The sequence below is a fragment of the Argopecten irradians genome, chromosome 5 (assembly GCF_041381155.1).
Source record: "Argopecten irradians isolate NY chromosome 5, Ai_NY, whole genome shotgun sequence".
NCBI lineage: Eukaryota > Metazoa > Mollusca > Bivalvia > Pectinida > Pectinidae > Argopecten > Argopecten irradians.
Window position 1 is genome coordinate 24245683 of NC_091138.1, and position 20986 is coordinate 24266668.

At 34.1% G+C, this 20986-nt stretch overlaps 1 protein-coding gene across 4 annotated transcripts; it reads right to left on the reverse strand.

Annotated features, from left to right (window-relative positions):
- On the reverse strand, nucleotides 1-19877 carry LOC138323305 (putative leucine-rich repeat-containing protein DDB_G0290503). 4 transcript variants are annotated; one of them, XM_069267813.1, is made up of 2 exons: nucleotides 19189-19877; nucleotides 1-4295 (listed from the first exon to the last, which is right to left on the reverse strand). In XM_069267813.1, exon 2 carries the CDS (start codon nucleotides 4156-4158, stop codon nucleotides 190-192), a length of 3969 nt encoding a protein of 1322 aa, XP_069123914.1. In that variant the 5' UTR covers nucleotides 4159-4295; nucleotides 19189-19877; the 3' UTR covers nucleotides 1-189. The 4 variants fall into 4 exon arrangements, with proteins under 4 accessions (XP_069123914.1, XP_069123915.1, XP_069123913.1 ...); XM_069267814.1 differs by lacking the exon at nucleotides 19189-19877 and adding an exon at nucleotides 18411-18585; XM_069267812.1 differs by lacking the exon at nucleotides 19189-19877 and adding an exon at nucleotides 11994-12453.
- Between the last annotated feature and the right edge of the window lie 1109 nt (nucleotides 19878-20986).

A 20986-nucleotide genomic window follows, 5' to 3' on the forward strand; every position in this document is an offset into this window, starting at 1 on the left:
TTGAATTATACATGTAATTTTATTCAACAATATTAAACCCAGCATTGACTCCATATCGCGCACTTTCTCTCTCTACTCTCATTCTACTCTCAATGTTAATTGCCGGTTTTCGATGCTTAGCACGTTCATATAAATATATCACAGATACTTTGTAACAGGACTTTTGGCAAGTATGTGTTTGTGGCAGAACTATCTACGTTTTTTCGAAGCCTGCACGCGGGCTTTGTGAAGGTCACTGTAGCCCATACGTCTGAAGGTCAACTGTCCGGTACTATTTGCGTAAATAGAGGGCAAGGTGGGAGTAGACGATTCCGTCGCCTTATCATCCACCTGCACTTCAACATCGTCTAAACTCCTCGTCTTCGTGTTCAGGGTAGACATTTTTGCGGGAATTGGTAACGGTTTTGAGTTTTGTTTGGTTTTGTTTTTTGCAGCGTTTTTATTTCGTCCCTTTGCGGTACGATCAGTGTCAATGTATAAATCACCTACCCATCCCTCCAGCTGTTTTACACGTGTGTCTGAATCCGTTTGTCGTCTCTCCAGGAATTCTATCCGGTGTGACATATCACTGGGACCTTTACTTTTCTCCTCGAGCATTTTCCTCAATGTGATGCTTTCCTCCATCAGTCTCTTATTGCTAGCCTCGATTTCCTCGAATCTCTCCTTTTTCACTCTCCATTCGCGCTCATCTTTCTCCATCAGTTTCATTTTCACACTCATCTTTTCTACGCGCATGCTCATTTCAAAAGCTCGTTCCTCTGTGTTCTTCTTCTGCTCGAAGTCTGTGACCAGCTCCGAATATTTATTATAGACTGTTTTCAGCTCCTGTCTCAATTCCTTGTTCTCTTTATCTGTTTCCTTTGTCTTTTCCACAATCTCTTTATCCACGACCAGTGACTCTATTTGTTCTTTCAGAGTTTTGATTTCCAGGTTTTTGGTAGATTCCATTGAAAGCAGTCTCTTTGTTAGCTTTTCTATAGTTTCATTTTTTCTTTCTGTCGCATTTTCCAATTCTTTTCTAAGTTTGTTCTCCTCCTTTCTTTTTTCGTCAGTGATTTTGTCGACTTCATCACTATGTAATTGTTTTGTTCGTGCGAGTTCTTTTTCTAACAAGTCAAATTTTTTCTTAAGCTCATCATATTGCCATTCTTTTTCTGCCTGCAGTGTAAGCTTTGCCTTTTCCTCGTCCAATGTACGAGACATCGTTTCCTGAGATGATTTCAACTTCTCCGTTTCTGCCTGTATATTTTTATTTATTTTGACGGATTCCTCAAGTTCCTCTTTAATTTTGTTCTTTTCTGTTTCCAATGCATCCTTTTGAATTTTCATTTCAGTGAAAGATTTTTCGATGTTCGACTCTCTTTTTTTAGTTTCTTCCAGTTGTTTTTCTAACTTTTCTTTGTCGGATTTTAGTTCATGAATGATCACATGTGAACTTGCAGATTCTAAGACCCGTTTTTCGTTTTCTTCTAGTTGTTTTTGCAATTTTTCTTTCTCTGATTTAAGTTCCTTGATCTCATCACTCTGTTGATCGTTTTCTACTACCTTCTTTTCACTGATTTCCAGCTTTTGTTGCAAATTGACTTTCTCGCTTTTAATGTCTTCCAGTTCTTGTACAACCTTTTCAGTACTTTCCACTTTCTTTTGACTCTCCTGGAGCTGTTTCTGTAACTTCTCCTTTTCAGTTTTGATCTTCTGTACTTCGTCCTCTATCCTATCGCCGTTGAGAGCATGCATCAGTTCATCCAGTTCCATCTTCTTCTGTGACAACGCCTCTGAAAGAGCCTTATTCTCCGCCTCCAGCTTCTTGGTATCATCTCCAGATCCACCCCCTTTTTCTTCCTGAAGCTTTTTCATTTGTTGCTTAAGTTCTTCATTTTCGGCTTTCCACTTTTCAACTTCAGTCCTTTCTGCTTTTTCTAATTCGTGTATTTTTTTAGCCTGATTGAAACACTCAGCTTTCAATTTAATGTTTTCCTCGTTCAGTTTTTGATTGTCTGTTTGTAAGCTCACTACGTGTAATTTTAACGCCATTTTGTCTGTTCCTGTAGAGGTATCGTCTGCGTCTTTTTCACTTTTCAACTCGTTCTTAGACTTTGATTGCAAGTCCGGTAATAATTCCACTGTGTGTTGTTCTTTCGTTTCTGCCGTATTCTTAATATCATTATCAGAGTTGTCTTGCTTTTCAGCAATACTTCTCTCTTCACTTTTACCAGAGGATTGCTTTTCTAAGTCCCGAAGCCTATCCCGTAATGACGCCACCTCTCTGTCAAGGCTAGTATTACGCGATTCTAGGTCCTTGTTTTTTCCATTTAAATCTCGTACTTTGTCATCCAGAGATTTCTTTTCTTGTTTTAGAATCTCGATCTGCTTTTTTAGATCGTCTTTTTCTGCATCATCGACTGCAGTGTTTTGACCTTTTGAACTGGGTGATTTCTCACTCGTCTCCTCGTCAGCAATTATGACCACTGTGTTCTTACTTTGATGGCTGTCTTGTTTTTTCTGTTCATTCTCCATTCTCTCCATCGTTGTTCGTATCGTTTGATTTTCTGTTCGGAGATCTTCAACTGTCCTAACGAACTGATTCATTTCATCCTCAAGCTGTGATATTCGCTTCTTGTAAGTGACTTCGGCAGCAAGAAGAGTCTTTCTTTCCTCGAAAACAGAATCATACGATTCCTTTACAGTTTTGGCATCGTATTCCATCGCCATTTTTGTTGTAGAGTCTTTTGACTTGTGTTTAACAGGTGCAACAAAGTCTCCGTGTGGATTTTGAGGATCTGAACGATACTTGTCCAGAGCAGAATCTCTCTCTATATTGGAGACACTTTCTCCATGTTTTGTCACTAATGTTGTACTTTGAGGCGGTTTATTAACGACACTATCCGACGCTGAGACAGAATTAAGATTTGAATTATTCCTGGTGTACAGTTCCTTATCCACCGATCTGATTTCTGCTGGTTTCTTACCAGTTTTGTCGGTGGCGTCACGGGTTTGTGACTTCCCTTCGGGGAATTTATTTTTCGGTATTTCTCTTTCTTCTTTGATCTGTTTTGGGTCAGGAGAATCTAATTTTCTCACATGTGTATCGGTTGGGTCCTCGTGTATGTCTGAAGCTTTCGTAAATCGTTTTTTCTTTGGCTCACCTTTTTGCGTTGTTGATACAGTATTTACAGATTCTGTTTTAACACCCTGGTTCTTCACATTAACGTCGAGCGATTTATCATCACCGTCCACAACAGCATATTTTTGCTTTTTGCTGCCCTTTTCTTTACTTTCTCTCTTTTCTGATTTCACATTAGAGTTTTCGCTATTTACCGCCTCTGTTTGAGGTTTTGATGTTTTCCCTAGACTGTGTGATGATCTGCTATCACTAGAAGCTTCTATATGCCCTATTACCTTGATTCCAGTTTCCTCTAATGGTTGAGTTGTAACGGTTTTTCTGTCAGATTTATGTTTTCTGACAGATTTCACATTTCCAACAGAAGTGTTGATCTCTTCGGATGTATTCTTTGATGTTCGATTTTCGTCATTTGATACGGACTCTTTTTGCTTGTCCTGATTATTTGAACCATGAACATTGACTGCTTCCTTTACTTTAGAATTAGGCTTAAATACGACACTATTTTGTACTCTCTCGTTAACACTCTCGTTTTCTTTAGTATCCTTTCTCGAATGTTTTACAGAATTCCGTCTTTCTTGTTTATCGATAACCACGTCACTTTTACCAGCGTTAGACTGTTTAGGTGATGTAGTGGAAGATGATTCTTTAGACGATTTGTTTAAAGACGATTTTGACTGAACCTCCCTTTCTGTACTGTTATGCTTACTGCTTTGGTGTAAATTTTCTTGTTTTGCATGAACAGTATCTTTTGATTTGCTTTTACCCTCGTTTGGCGAGATTACGTCTCTTTTAGATTCACTTTGATCATTAGTCGTCCTCACGGGAGGTTTCTCGGAATTCTTTTTCCTCTTTTTCACAATACCAACCAACTCTTCCGATTCCACACGCGACTTTCCGACGTCATCGACTATGGGAAGAGAAATGGAACCTTTCTTTATAGCGCCACTCTTAGAGCGCAGGGTTTTAGACGAATCAGTGGCAAACGTGCCCTGTCGTACGATATGTGAACTGCTTACAGCTACCGATTGTTCCATCACAATGGCGTCCGCGACGCCATTTTAGACGCCATCTTGCTTGAGACCGTTGTATTTTCCTGACTACGCCATGTTGATGCTTGCTTCAATGGTTGGAATGGACTGTTTGAGTTCCGACACCAGTCGGGATCCGGGTCCTGGAAATATATAAATGAGGAATATTTTACTTTTAACGAATAAAACATGTTTTGTCATAGAATGTTTCTAAACATTTTCTTTGGGTTGTAAAATTAGGTTTATGTAAAGATGCTGTTACAAAACCAATGAATGTGAATTAATATGTGTGACGTTTCGATGACTAGTACGATGTGTACCTTGATGAAGTGCACACATCATACTAGTCATTGAACTGACTATGCAACTATATCATCACATTGACATAGAATAATTGTCATGTCAAGATGTGCGATATCCAAAAGGGAAAAATAAACTGTAAATAGAAAATTTTAATTTTAGCACACTAAGATTGAAGTTAAATAAGGAGTTTTTCACAAAAGAGATCTTTGAAATGTGTTACGCAAGAGGTGTTATATCCATGATTCAACAGTGGGGTAAAAGTATGACATCTAATTACCACTTAAATAGGTAAATTAACACTATACAGACCCTGACAATATGGAACCATTTAAATTTACTTTAGAACATGAACTTTTTATCAATAATTTATAAACAATTTATTAAGATTTTGTTGCAATTTTCCACAGCATTGTTGCCCTTTAGCTATAAAACATCGTTGACATGTTTGAAGCAATGTTAATCGTTAACAATAAGTGTGAAGTGATGACAGACATGGAACTACAAATACATATAGAACATGTCTCTTATGTACACAAATGCATATTTACACCACATGAACTTCACACAAAGTTTTGTTTCCCTCAGCCGTCAGAGATTTTATGTCAATATTTGGACGTCAGATTGTATGTATACCAACACACTTTATTTTATATATCCAAAGTCAAGAATCACCCAACCTGTGATATTAAATCATTATAAGAGTGTGTGACGTTGTTAGGAAAGGATAATGTAAACAAGAGATATTATTTGACTGTCTCGTTAAATGATTCTCCAAAAACTTAAAACAGACTTGCATATTCTTCAAGTGTATATATTCTGATAGAAAATCTCAGTATACGTATACGAGTATCTAAAAGTCACCTCAATTATGATATTCGACTCCTTATTTATTCCAACCATAAAATAAAAAAAGACAAAATGCATGAAGTGTAAAATATACAGACATCTTAAAATTCTATTGCTTAAATTCGTCAATTTTGACTTATTCGAAAGCTATTTTTAGTAAATAAAACCAAAATTAGCTCTCCTCAATGCACATATCCATGGAACTAATTAATAATAACAGTGGAATAATGCGAATCTCTACATTCAATCTAAAATGGTATAATCATAGCATGTGTACATACCGAACAGTTCCTTAGCCATGGCATCATCGATGCACAAGTAAAACATTCATACTATACTCCACATTCTATAAGAGGCACCCCTTGTAGGGTAGGATAGTTACAACTGCACACACTAAGTGAGATATCCCCGTGAACTACCTCATAGTTACTATACAATTACGCTTACAGTGAATACTCCAACTGCCCTTTTACTTTTGACGTTCGTTTTTGTCACAGCTATTGTTGCGGGATTTACTCTATTGTGATCAAAGCCTAGAGAGATCATAAATAACAGTGAAGCCATGTTCTATGATGTTTAAAAAACTATTCAACTAAAATATTTTCAGTTAAAACATCATGGGACTAGGCCTCTGGGAACAGCACTTGATGGGGCACACGACCCTTTGATAATGACAACTTCGTTTATGCATTATTTCAGAATTTTCGAAGTATGATATAGAACTTCAATACTAACCAATAACTGGTAAAAACTGCTTTAATGTTATATTCCCCCCTAGTAAAGCACTGCCTATTGGAACAGTTTGTTGTAGCAACGCCAGTTACAAGTTAAAATGGGAGACAATTACAGCATTACAACTTTACAGTTCTCATCTAGTGCAATTATAATCAATTTGTTGAATGCATATTGATAACTGAATACCTCAGTAAACAAGAGAAAATTAAATGTTTTTAAATGATGTCCGATCTTCAAAGACATCGAATGTTTCCATTATGATGATTCACCTTTGTACGAGTTCTATCTACAGTCGTCATACTAATATCTAATATTGACAGTATAGAACACCTCCAGGAGGTCCCCGGGTTCAGTACTATTGATAACACATCATATTCTATTGATATTAACTTTACTCTGTCAAATTTAAAAACCAATATTAAGCCCATCTCGAATTTCTAATGTATTGTAAGCTTGAAGAAAACATTATTAATTTTATTCTTTTTCTTATCTTTGAAATATCAACAAAAACATCTAGAATTTTAATAGTATTGTAAGCTTGAAGAAAATAATTTATTCTTTTTTTATCTTTCAAATGTCATATCATATGGTTTGTCATTTTATTTTATTTAACGCAAACAGAAAATAGTTCCCTTGTTTGATATTTCAACTTCCCAACAAATTTCTTGTAGACAGTCAGGTAGAGGCAGGTTATGAGGACGAAAATGATCGATACTAAAATTACTAGTAAGGGATCAGTTGTTTGTGTAGATATACTGTGAAGGCTAAATGTACCCCCAGAACATGCACGTCACAAAATATGGATTTTATCATTACGTACTGGGTAAACAATGGTCTTTTATACAGAGGTTTAAACGATAGGTCGTCGACGTACTGAATATCGGGCTTTTTCATGTCAGATATGATTCCGCATATGGAAATTATTGATTAACTTGGTCCTCAGTAACAGGGTTAGTAGTTATGTGTCAAGTTATAATTAAGGCAAATCAATGATTGAGCATTTCTGCTTTCATTTAAATTGATTTCAATTGGAGAAATATATTCAGCATTCTCGTTTAACATTATATATACATTAATTAATCAACTAAGAAAAGCGTCTGAAAATACATCGGCATTAGTGATCGGGACAACATAAAAGAAATTGGAACTCGTAATTAAAAAAACCACATCAAAACATAACGACATTATAACAATAATTATAACTCGGAATCGAATAAACCATAAAATTTAGACTCTCAAAAACTACCAGAATGATAAATAAGACAATGTCCTCAAGCGGAATAAGTATTATTTATTATATCAACAACACCCATCATCTAAACATAGGTCACGCTGACACCAACCATACATATGCTACAAATTAGTCACATCAACACCATACAAATATAGGTCAAAACGACACCCGCCATACAAATACAGGTCACAGTGAAACCCATCACACAAATATAGGTCACAGAGACACCTATCATACAAATAAAGGTCACATCGACATAATAAAGATATAGGTCAAAGCGACACCCGCCATACAAATACAGGTCACAGTGAAACCCATCACACAAATATAGGTCACAGAGACACCTATCATACAAATAAAGGTCACATCGACATCATAAAGATATAGGTCACAGCGACCTCCACCATGGATTATAGTTCACAGCGATAATTATAATACAGATATGAAAGCAACACCCATCATATACATACATGTCACAGCGACCTCCACCATGGATTATAGTTCACAGCGATAATTATAATACAGATATGAAAGCAACACCCATCATATACATACATGTCTAGGATACATCGACACCACCATATAAATATAAGTCACAGTAACACCCATCATATAAATATAGTGCAGTCACACACCCATCATACAGATATAGGTCATGGCGACACATCACCATAATAAAATATAGGTCACAGCAACACCTATTCTAATACAGGTCACAGAGACACACACACCAAACAAATATCGGTCCACAGCGACACTCATCATCATACAATATGGTCACAGGACACTCATCATAAGATATAGGTGACACCCATCATACAGATATAGGTCACTTGACACCCATCATACAGATATAGGTCGCAGCGACCCATCATATAAATATAGGTCACATTGATACCCATTATACATATATAGGTCACAGTGACACCCATCATACAGATATAGGTCACTTTGATACCCATCATACAGATATAGGTCGCAGCGACACCCGTCATATAAATATAGGTCACATTGATACCCATTATACAGATATAGGTCCCAGCGACCAAGTGACGTTACGCTACCCAAAATGGAACACTTCCTTATTGATACCAAACCTTTTTTACATTAAATATTAAAAAAGTCCAGAAAATGACGTCAAACAACACTAAAAACACCGTATATATTAAAACAAGAAAAATGTGGCTGAATGGGATCTTTGTTGAAAAATATGTAGCTATAACAAATGAATTATGATTGCATTTTTCTTCAATGAATCCATTTTTTTTCTTTTGTGTCTGGATATATATGTAAGCAAACTATATTTAGGAGGTGTTCCGTTCTTGGTACTTCAGCCTGCTGAAACAAAAGAGTGTACCGGACTTCAAAGCTCTCTATTTATAATTACATACACTGCTGACATGTAAACAAAACATAAAATGGAAAGTGAAGATACACATAAAGGATAACAAAATGTATCTGTTTGTGAAATGTTAGGGAAAAATCAGGACTCAAACACTCGGTTCTGCAAAAAGTGTTTCATTTTAGGTAACATCACAGTAAGTATAGAAGTGTATTAATTTATGTTAGGTATAATTAAAATTCAATATGGAGTAGGTAATACCACATATACCTTATCAACATAGAAATGGTAGCTCGAATTTGGGTCAAGATACTATTTCACATAAGTGTGAAAAGGGAGCGGCAATATAACTACTATGTAAAGCAACTGTTATCAATTTATTTGACGTCAGCGTATTATTATATTTATAAAACGATGACCCTAGTGTCGACCATGCAGCTTTACTATAACATTCATCAACCATAATATTTTGAAACATTGTGTTATTAAGTTCTTTATCAGAACCTTTATTTTTTAAATAAAGAAACTTCAACATTAATCTATCCGATGAGTAAAAATGTCAAGGTCAGAAAACAAATATTTCTCAAAAATCATCATAACATTTTGGGAACGTTGGAGTCAATATCGATATAATGAAATTTGATGGAGGACCAAGGAGCTAACGAATATACAACATGACATGACTGATTGAAGGAATTAATAGTATCAAACTAAAGATATTTACCATGCGATTTGGCGATTCATGCCTGAATAACTTTTATTGAACTTTGATATTCAAATCGAATTCAGAGTTCATGAAGTCACTGAGACTATGTAATTTAATAGATCTATAATAAATATCTGAGCCTGTTGTGTTCGTCGTTCCTTTACAGTCTCCTACAGTGTTAGAGGTGAGGCCTGATATATAATGAATGTCAATAAGGAACAAGTATACAACCATTGTATATTGACGGTGATTAAACCCAATAATGACTCAAAACAAAGCCGACTGCACCCCTTTTTATTTAATGATTGCTGAACGTAATATTAGATGATACCATTGGTTCAATACATACTCCTTTGGTAAATTGTAATCATTTTGAATCAGTGCCACATTGTAACGTAATATCCTAGCTTATGAATGACAGGCGTGTAGTATTAACAGGGCGGTGGTATATATATACCGAAAATTATTAATTGTATATAGAAAAAGTGGAAACTAACTAGATAATCATGGTACCAATCAAGTTTCGATAGAATTATATGTGCTTTAGGTTTTACAAAAATACATTCAGGACATACGCGTAGATTTGTTAGAAGAATAAGTTAGAATGGAAGAGGACATATATAACACAGACCAACCCGATAGTTCTAAACAGCTAATGAACAAGACCTGCGTTCATGTGGCGAGAGCAAAGATGATACATATCGGTAGATTCTAAAATGATTGAAATTCGTTTAATACAATTTCATTGGCAAGCAATTGACGTTATCAACTTTCAAAACACCATTTAAACTTTATGAATGCCCATGCATATTGATTGCAAATACTATGAATAACAAAGTACATATTAAAGGTACAAAACTCAATGATTCCACATACATTATTCTACATTTCTAGATAAAAACATAGAGCTATAGAGTAAGTGTTATCTTAATCCAAATAAAATAGTAAAAATATTTACTTCCCAAATATCACAATTCAGATATTCACATGATTATGTAACACAATATTGACAAAGTTACGAATCATAATACACGTCGATTACATCAGAGAAACTACATGTATAATGAAATACCGATACATTTCCGCATAAAATTTATATACACGTTATATTATCCCGAATAGGTACATCGTAAATGCGATGTGATCAACCACCTTGGTGAGGGCTAATTTAGGCATTGCCTGTTGCCCAATCCCAATTATAATCTTACCATAAGATATTCTGAAATGAAAACAATCATTTGCTTCAATAAAACTCGCAGTAAACTCGCATTTCTACTGTCATCAGCCGTTTCCCTTTTAAGGTTAACACAATTATCATTGTTGGTGCCAACCACTACCACCATCAAGAAATGGTATCATTTACCCATTTGTTTCATCAAGAAAAACTTTCAACACGCAAAGAAACATGACTGTTGACGGAGACAAACAGACACTCTCAGATTCGACGTTATCCATTTTGATACTATTTTTAAAGTAAAAGTTTATGCTATATTAAGTTGACCTCAAAGTTACTGGTGAGTACCATACAAATACAGGTCACAGTGAAACCCATCACACAAATATAGGTCACAGAGACACCTATCATGGAAGTATAGGTCACAGCGATAATTATAGTACAGGTATAGGCAAAAGCAACACCCATCATACAAATACATGTATAGGATACATCGACACCACCATATAAATATAAGTCACAGTAACACCCATAATATAGATATAGAACAGTCACACACCCATCATACAAATATAGGTCACAGCAACACCTATTCAAATATATGTCACAGAGACACATACCAAACAAATATAGGTCACAGCGACACTTATTAAACAAATATAGGTCACAGCGACACTTATTATACAAATATAGGTCACAGCAACACCCATCATACAGATATAGGTCACTTTGATACCCATCATACAGATATAGGTCGCAGCGACACCCATCGTATAAATATAGTCACATTGATACCCATTACACAGATATAGGTCCCAGCGACCAAGTCACTGGTGAGTACCATCAATGAACAGTAAACGTTAACTCCTATTGAGTTAGCTTGGTCCAATAGTTTCTTATTTTGTAAATGAAACGCTTTTGTCCTTTCTATTCTAGTTTAAGCATATTGGGGTTTTACCATGTTTTATCGTGAGTTTATCGAACACGTGGTAAAGCATGCTATATGCATGATAAATCAATAAATATATCATTTATCGCCCATTAAGGTAGTTTCGTACAAATGTCATATTGATAATGCCATTATGCCTATAGTATATCCATTTAGACCGCCGAAGGTAACACTGACAATAGTAGTCATACAGCTATATTTTACACATACCTTCCCATACACGTCCAATAATACCGCTACATGTCCAAATAACCAAAATCAGAACCCACCAAGACCGGTATCTCAATACTACTTGACTAAGATGTTTGTGGAACATTCCCAGAGGCTTGTTATATGAACCCACACAGACAACATTCATAATTTACGATAAATCTGTATCGATCCGAGGAACTCGTGTTTGGGTTGGCGATCGATATTATGATAAAACGACACTCGCTAAAGGAATTCACCGAGAAAAATTAATTATGTATAAATTCAAAAAGATTTTGAAACACTTGACTGGCATTATGTATCAATATCTAAGGGTGTGTACACATGTTATAGACTGATTACCTTGTCTCACGCGCAGGCAGGTAAACAGTCGGCAAGGTGACTGTTTACTGTGCGGATAACACTATCCAACGGGCACACAATACACAATTCCTCCCTCCAAAATACTCAGAGTATCTGATTTAATGGCAGTTCGATATAAGACAAATACACCACAGGTAAAATCCTGTATAGATGATTTCTCCCCAGGTAGGATTTACACCTGGCGGGTAGTCTCTAACACATACGCGATGGCCTCGTAAAGAACAACACTAGTTATTTCCTCGGTCTTTTTCTTTGGACTAATTTAGCCCGGTCAGATCGTTCATAGATTAAGTGGAAGTCAATCAAATCCAGCTATGTAATATTTCGTCTACACTTGAGCTTTAAGATATGACGGTTCTAGATAGTAACAGAGAACCAGTGTTTTACCTGACAGGTACACACGTTTACCTGTACACACCTGTAAAGCAGGTCAGCGCTATGTGGACGCTAATGGGCACAAAAGATAGTACGTATGTCTTTCATGGGAACAGACCAATGCTATTGAATTGGTATGATCATAAAGGAACTCTATGATAAGAAATAGTATGAATAATTCCTTAAACAAATCTGCCCCACAATTAAAGTCCTTTTGTGTCAATATTTATAAGATGATTGTGATCGCACGACACGGAGTGTATGCCAACACAGCCATTTAACAGCACAACTAATTAATCACATATCATATTAGCTACCCCTTAACGTTATATTTACTAAATACACACCACATTTCATACCTTGAGGATTAAACAAAGAGCACGAACATATATGTGCTTCTATCAGTGACTACTGTGTATTTCATTTTTTTCCGGTGATTATCCCGACGGATTTAGTGCGAGGATTATCTTAAATGGCTTATACTGCAGAACGTAATGTAGTTATGCTAATATCATAAGGACATAGGTCAATAAACATATAGCTGTGATATTGTGTGCGAGACAATAGGATCACTGACAAAACAATCACTTTTCTGAGGTTTGTTTGTCTGGACACTTTCACATTCGTGTTTATCATATATCTCAATGAATTTTACTTGAACCGTTCTTGGTCTGACATATGTTCCCTACTTCACTTAGATGTAAACATTAAGGGGCAGGTCAAGTGCTACCATTTTAAATGGTGTACTGAGAATGAAGACATCTCCTTTATTATAATCTTACATGTTCAAATATAACTACAACAAATAATAGAATGTTGTAATATATGTATGGGTATTTCCACAATTGTGCCAATGCATGGAGGATGTTGACTGGTCTAGAATTAATACCATGTTCAAAACCAAGGAGAGTATTTCAATGATGCATTGTACACAATTAAGGATGATGATTCGTCTGTCCACTAGAAAAAATACAATGTACGAAACCAAGGATAATATTTCAAATTTATAGAAATAATACATTTTCCAAACCAACCGACTATAATATATTAATCAGAGAGGATATTTCAACTTTCTTTGAAGATACAGTGTACAAAAACAATTTTTCAATTTCTTCAAAATTATTATAGTAAAAACCTTAAGGTGATAATTCCCAATTCACGAAATGATACTTCGTACAATACAAAAGACATTGTTTTCCCTTTCTATGAATTATTCCTTGTAAAACGAAGGATGATTTTAACTTTTTAGTAAAGATACATAGTCCAAAATCAATGACGATGTTTTGTATGAATGGAAACGATAGATAATATCATATTTTACCTTTAAGAAATGTAACATTATACAGACCCATGGACATTTTTTTACATTCATAGATATGATAAATTGTATACTCCAAAGAAAATAACATAACAGTATTCTATCTGTTAAATCAGTAAAGGATGCATTGTACTCATAGCCACTGCTATTTCAACCGTCTTGATATGATACACTAAAATTTGTAGAACTCGAGGCTAGAAATGATACATTGTATCAAACCAATGATGATATCTCACCTTTCTAGAAATGATACATTGTATAAACCCAATGATGATATTTCACCTTTCTAGAAATGATACATTGTATAAAACCAATGATGATATCTCACCTTTCTAGAAATGATACATTGTATAAAACCAATGATGATATTTCACCTTTCATGAGGAAATGATACATTTAAAAAAACCAATAATGATATTTCAACTTTCTAAAAATGATACACTGTATAAAACTAATGACGACATTTCACCTTTATAGAAATGATACATTGTGTAAAACCAATGACGACATTTCACCTTTATAGAAATGATACCCTGTATAAAACCAATGACGACATTTCACCTTTCTAGAAATGATACATTGTATAAAACCAATGATGACATTTCACCTTTCTAGAAATGATACATTGTATAAAACCAATGATGACATTTCACCTTTATAGAAATGATACACTGTATAAAACCAATGATGACATATCACCTTTCTAGAAATGATACATTGTATAAAACCAATGATGATATTTCACCTTAATAGAACTGATACACTGTATAAAACCAATGATTACATATCACCTTTCTAGAAATGATACACTGTATAAAACCAATGATGGCATATTACCTTTCTAGAAATGATACATTGTATAAAACCAATGATGATATTTCACCTTTATAGAAATGATACACTGTATAAAACCAATGATGACATTTCACCTTTATAGAAATGATACACTGTATAAAACCAATGATGATATTTCACCTTTATAGAAATGATACACTGTATAAAACCAATGATGATATTTCACCTTTATAGAAATGATACACTGTATAAAACCAATGATGACATTTCACCTTTATAGAAATGATACACTGTATAAAACCAATGATGATATTTCACCTTTATAGAAATGATACACTGTATAAAACCAATGATGACATTTCACCTTTATAGAAATTATATACTGTATAAAACCAATGATGACATTTCACCTTTATAGAAATGATACACGGTATAAAACCAATGACGATATTTCACATTTCTAGAAATAATACATTGTATAATTAGATCTTACATGAGTGACTATGTGATATGAAATTGATCAAACGAGTTCAATAATTTGTTATTTGATGTACGAGCCTTTAGGAAAGTGGCATATTAAATTTAACGAGTTTCATAAATTTCATATCACATAGTCACGAGTGTAATATTCTTTATGTCACATAATTTTAATTATTAGAAATATGAGACCTTTAAATTTCGTCTCTATATAAAACATTAGAAATCTGGCTCGGATGTGTGATGTTTCCGTCTACTGAGACAATCATACGACGTTATATATAAATTATGACGTCAAATCTACATGTGACGTCAAAATGGTGTGACACATTCGTCTTACGACATTTATGACATGGCCGTATTACATTGTTGGACGGGCCAGTAATATGATAAAAACAATGGTGTTATTGCACCTTTCTATAGAAATGATACGCTGTATAAAACCAATAATGATATTTTACCTTTCTAGAAATGATACACTGTATAAAACCAATGATGATATTTCACCTTTCTAGAAATGATACACTGTATAAAACCAATGATGATATTTCACCTTTCAAGAAATGATACATTGTATAAAACCAATGATGATATTTCACCTTTCTAGAAATGATACATTGTATAAAACCAATGATGATATTTCACCTTTATAGAAATGATACACGGTATAAAACCAATGATGATATTTCACCTTTATAGAAATAATACATTGTATAAAACCAATGATGACATATCACCTTTCTAGAAATGATACACGTATAAAACCAATGATGATATTTCACCTTTATAAAATATAATACATTGTATAAAACCAATGATGATATTTCACCTTTATAGAAATGATACATTGTATAAAACCAATGATGATATTTCACCTTTCTAGAAATGATACATTGTATAAAACCAATGATGACATTTCACCTTTCTAGAAATGATACACGGTATAAAACCAATGATGATATTTCACCTTTATAGAAATAATACATTGTATAAAACCAATGATGATATTTCACCTTTATAGAAATGATACATTGTATAAAACCAATGATGACATTTCACCTTTCTAGAAATATATACTTGTATAAAACCAATGATGACATTTCACCTTTTAGAAATGATACATTGTATAAAACCAATGATGACATTTCACCTTTTAGAAATAATACATTGTATAAAACCAATGATGACATTTCACCTTTTCTAGAAATAATACATTGTATAAAACCAATGATGACATTTCACCTTTTCTAGAAATGATACATTGTATAAAACCAATTATGACATATCACCTTTATAGAAATGATACATTGTATAAAACCAATTATGACATTTCACCTTTTCTAGAAATGATACATTGTATAAAACCAATTATGACATTTCACCTTTTCTAGAAATGATACATTGTATAAAACCAATGATGACATTTCACCTTTATAGAAATGATACATTGTATAAAACCAATGATGACATTTCACCTTTCTAGAAATAATACATTGTATAAAACCAATTATGACATTTCACCTTTTCTAGAAATGATACATTGTATAAAACCAATGATGACATTTCACCTTTTCTAGAAATGATACATTGTATAAAACCAATGATGACATTTCACCTTTTCTAGAAATAATACATTGTATAAAACCAATTATGACATTTCACCTTTTCTAGAAATGATACATTGTATAAAACCAATTATGACATATCACCTTTATAGAAATGATACATTGTATAAAACCAATTATGACATTTCACCTTTTCTAGAAATGATACATTGTATAAAACCAATTATGACATTTCACCTTTCTAGAAATGATACATTGTATAAAACCAATTATGACATTTCACCTTTATAGAAATGATACATTGTATAAAACCAATTATAGAAATGATACATTGTATAAACCAATTATGACATATCACCTTTATAGAAATGATACATTGTATAAAACCAATAAGCTAATACTAATAAGCTTCCATTTTATAAAATCAAGGATAAAAGTTCAACCTCAATAGAATTACTACATCGAACAAACCAATCTTAGGTTCTTTTTAATTTCAAAAAACTAGCTTACATGTATTTGTATGATTCAAGTGCATATTTAATGACAGTAAAATATAAACAGTATTGCCATACCGATGAAAAAAAGAGATATTGGCCTCCAATAAGTACCATGTTTTTGTGTCATTAAAATCTGTGTTTATCGGAAAGGTTATCAGAACAGGCATAACAACGTCTTTTTTTCTCCTATTTAGGTACATCAACAGATCACATTTAAATAACGAAACATAGTCGGCGACAACTACCTGTTGTATCCTGTAAATGTCTCAATATCAGAAGGTCTTAATATCAACCTACAGTGAAGCAAAAATCTAGCTGTGTGACAACAATAATAAAAACAACTTGTGTTCGTCATGGCAATAAATGTTTAACATCATTCATGCTATGACATAATAAATATTGTAGTACTACACAAATAGTATCAATATCTAATAAAGTATGTCACAATATTGGAATATACTATCAAAACAAAATGATGAATCCCTCATTAATGATGAAATATAATCTGAGATACAGAACGGAGATTAATAAAAAGTATCAAGAGAAGTTACATATCGATATTCACTAAAGCTTAAGCTGACTTGAGAAAAGAGGATAACAATTCCGTACAGATATACCCTCCTTGACCTCCTATCGACCACCTCTGACCATGACGCGGATCTAGGCAGATTTTTATCTAGATGGATGAGATGTTGGGCAAGTTTTTGCATGAAAGATGCTTCAGAAACAAACAAGAATCCATAGAGGATTGGATGCCTATATCGTATATCATCTATTCTAAATTGATATTGTTTTAATAACTATTCGTCGATATATGACTCATTAAATATATAATGTTGTTAATTCAATTGTCCAGTGCAGAAACAGTCAAATGATTTCCAGTGCAATTCGTGATTCTTAGATCCGACAAATTGTTGGATGGAACTCATAAATAGTATTACCGATATTACGGGTTGTGGGCGTTTCCAACAGTAATGAACCACAATTAAAAAAGTACAAGTTTATGTTGACAAGCGTTTGCAGTAAAGAACTGCCCTAAAACAACTATACATAGTTATCACGAAATCAAAGTTTCAAAATTTCTAGAGCATTGTGAATTCTGAGAATGGAACCTCAATTAAGTTTTATAACACTACTATATGCACGTATGTTTTTCAAGCAAAACCTTTAGAATTTAAAGGAGTTTGTTATTAAAATAAGCCATGACAGTGAACATTCATATAGATATTTGATTTTCAATAATGTCCTGTCGATTTCAATGGATCGTGTTATGAACAAGACATTAACACTAGACATGGCGTGTTCTATAGCTTTATAAAGCACTGTACATGCTAGTGAATATGATTGTGAAATAATGTATAAGGATTACCTGTATATAGCAAACATTATACCCCATTCTCGGGTTAATCGCCAGATTACGTGGTGTACACGAGGGGATACCCAATAATCAGGGCGCTTTCGATCACTCATTCTATACACTAGTTAATGTTAGCCGTGAATGCTTATCCAATAATCCCATTGTTACACGTTCACATGGTTTAACTCTACATTGTCTCGTACTGTATACCTGCTGATTATATATCGATTTTAAAGAGAGGTAATTTAAAACCCAGTTGTGGATCCACTTCGACTGCCACTATTCCATTTTTATAAACATTCGTTGTATGCTATTTTTCTTCAAACATGAAAAACTTATAGATGATTAAACGAGGTTTACATGAAATAATCGTCAATTAACGACGTCAAATTTAATTTAAATTACCAGAACCTATTCAATGATACACCATTAGTCTACCCTACCTGCGTCAGTATTAAAGTCTAATGGTTAGAGATATCAGTTGATCGTTTAATTATAAATTATCTGATTGATTTGTCGCACCTGTAATACAGGTAGCTGTCTAAGAATTGAATAACCTTTGTTGGGGTGTACCTTACCGTAAACTCCAATTTTTCATCTGAACATGTTTTATTATGATCCCAACACACGACTTCAGGGACCAGAGACAGATGTTATTGGTTTTCGTGTACGCAGTATTAGACTGTATATGGTAGTGTTATAGGTTATACCCTATTGAAACTATCGTTTTCACATTGATTTAAAGTTATATTTTTGTCGACCGTGAAAAACATTTAAAACATTAGCATACCTGTCGTAACATGGTTAAAGCTGTCCTTCAGTTTAAGTATTCCACAATAAAGTTTTCCAGATTTATAAATTCCAAAACTTTAGGTCCAGCACACAAGTTCAGCAGTCAAATGTTATACACAATTCCATTCCAACTCTTCTATTTGGTCCGTAGTAAAACATATCCACACAACGACGTTCCAACTTGTCCACTATGTTTTCCACAACAAACCCAGTGTATTTTTATATTCTAAACGACAATACTTTCATTAATCAATGAAGTTCCTATGACTATTTAGCATGTGTTAAAGCTGAAACACGATCCATTGTAACAATTTCAAATAATCAAAAGCACGATAAAATCACAGTGAAAATTACAGTAAAAAATCCATCAAAGTTTGTTGTCCAAATGTTTTTGTCAATAAACAGTTAACTGGTCATCTTTAAACAATAGTGGACACAATGACCGTATCCAGCGAACTATTATGGTCCGATAGAGCACTGGTTGCCACCGGCGTGTGACAGATAGGGTTCCTATTGATGTCATTTATACCGTTTATATACCCAATCGATCCCGAGACACACAGGTTACTATGTGTAAGGCGATCAACTCCCACTTGAAGAGTGTTCCGAACTGATCCGGTGTCCAGCGCTATATCCGAATGCCGTGCCTTCACCAAGACCGGACCGAAGAGTTTACAACTTGAGGATTAGACCGGTTCTCCAAACATGGCCAAACAAGTGAGGGTATAATCTGTTGGGACGTGATAAAGGGAGGTTTAAATGTTTGTTTGACAGGGAAGCATAAATCAATGACTGGATACAGGCATGACGATCTGAACATTGTGAACGGTAGATGCGATTGTCATCCAAAGTATACTGACTTTCCGCCATTACATATCCATTAAATTTGGAAATACATTTCAATAATTTAACCTGAAGTATTTACAAGAAACAAGAGTGAACAAACATTGCAGTGTCTGTGTGTTAACGACGCATCCATTTTTCTATAGAAATGCTACACAAAGATTGTTGAATGAGCGACAAAGTACCAATGTAAAGGCTTTAAACATGCAACAAGAAAAATACATGGCCACCTATCTATATAGATCAATAGATCAAGGTGTATTTCTGGAAGCAGACATATTTACGCTTGTTCTGTGACGCCAGTGGAAGGCCCTCAGGTATATTTACAGAAAAGTATAAAGTTGTAGCATTGATTGTATTGCACTTAAAACCGCCAATCTTTATCATGACAGTTGGTATGGCTTGTCGACTCTCAGTCTCATTTGAAATATAAATAAATTAAATGAATAAAAACACATGAATATGCCTCAACTTTTCCACACATAAAACACATCCACTTTTGATATTTCGTTAAATATCATTATTTAGTGTGTTCGTCTAACAACTAACGCAGAGAGACCTGTTTACATTTTTACACGACTCTTTGACGTATTATCTAACATAAAGCTCTAGGACAGCGAAAAATGACCAGGGAAACTTCTCAGTGTTAACTTGGTGTAACAAATCATTGACTGTGTTATAAGTGGACTTTTTTATTCGCTTGTGATCTTCATTTGCTTTTAATAATAATCAGTGAATATACTCATGCAGTAATTTATTTTTCCCCTTATTCGTAGACAAGCACCGAAAAAAAACAATTCCTCAGTATCCCCCATTTTATTTACTTCTATTATTAAAGCAGCAAGCTCCGTTCGCTCAAAATGAAAAATCAAGAATTAACAACACAACAAGGAGTTTTGGCAGATAACTGGCTCGTCTTTTATGAAGGTGGCCGAAAAATATTTATTTTGACT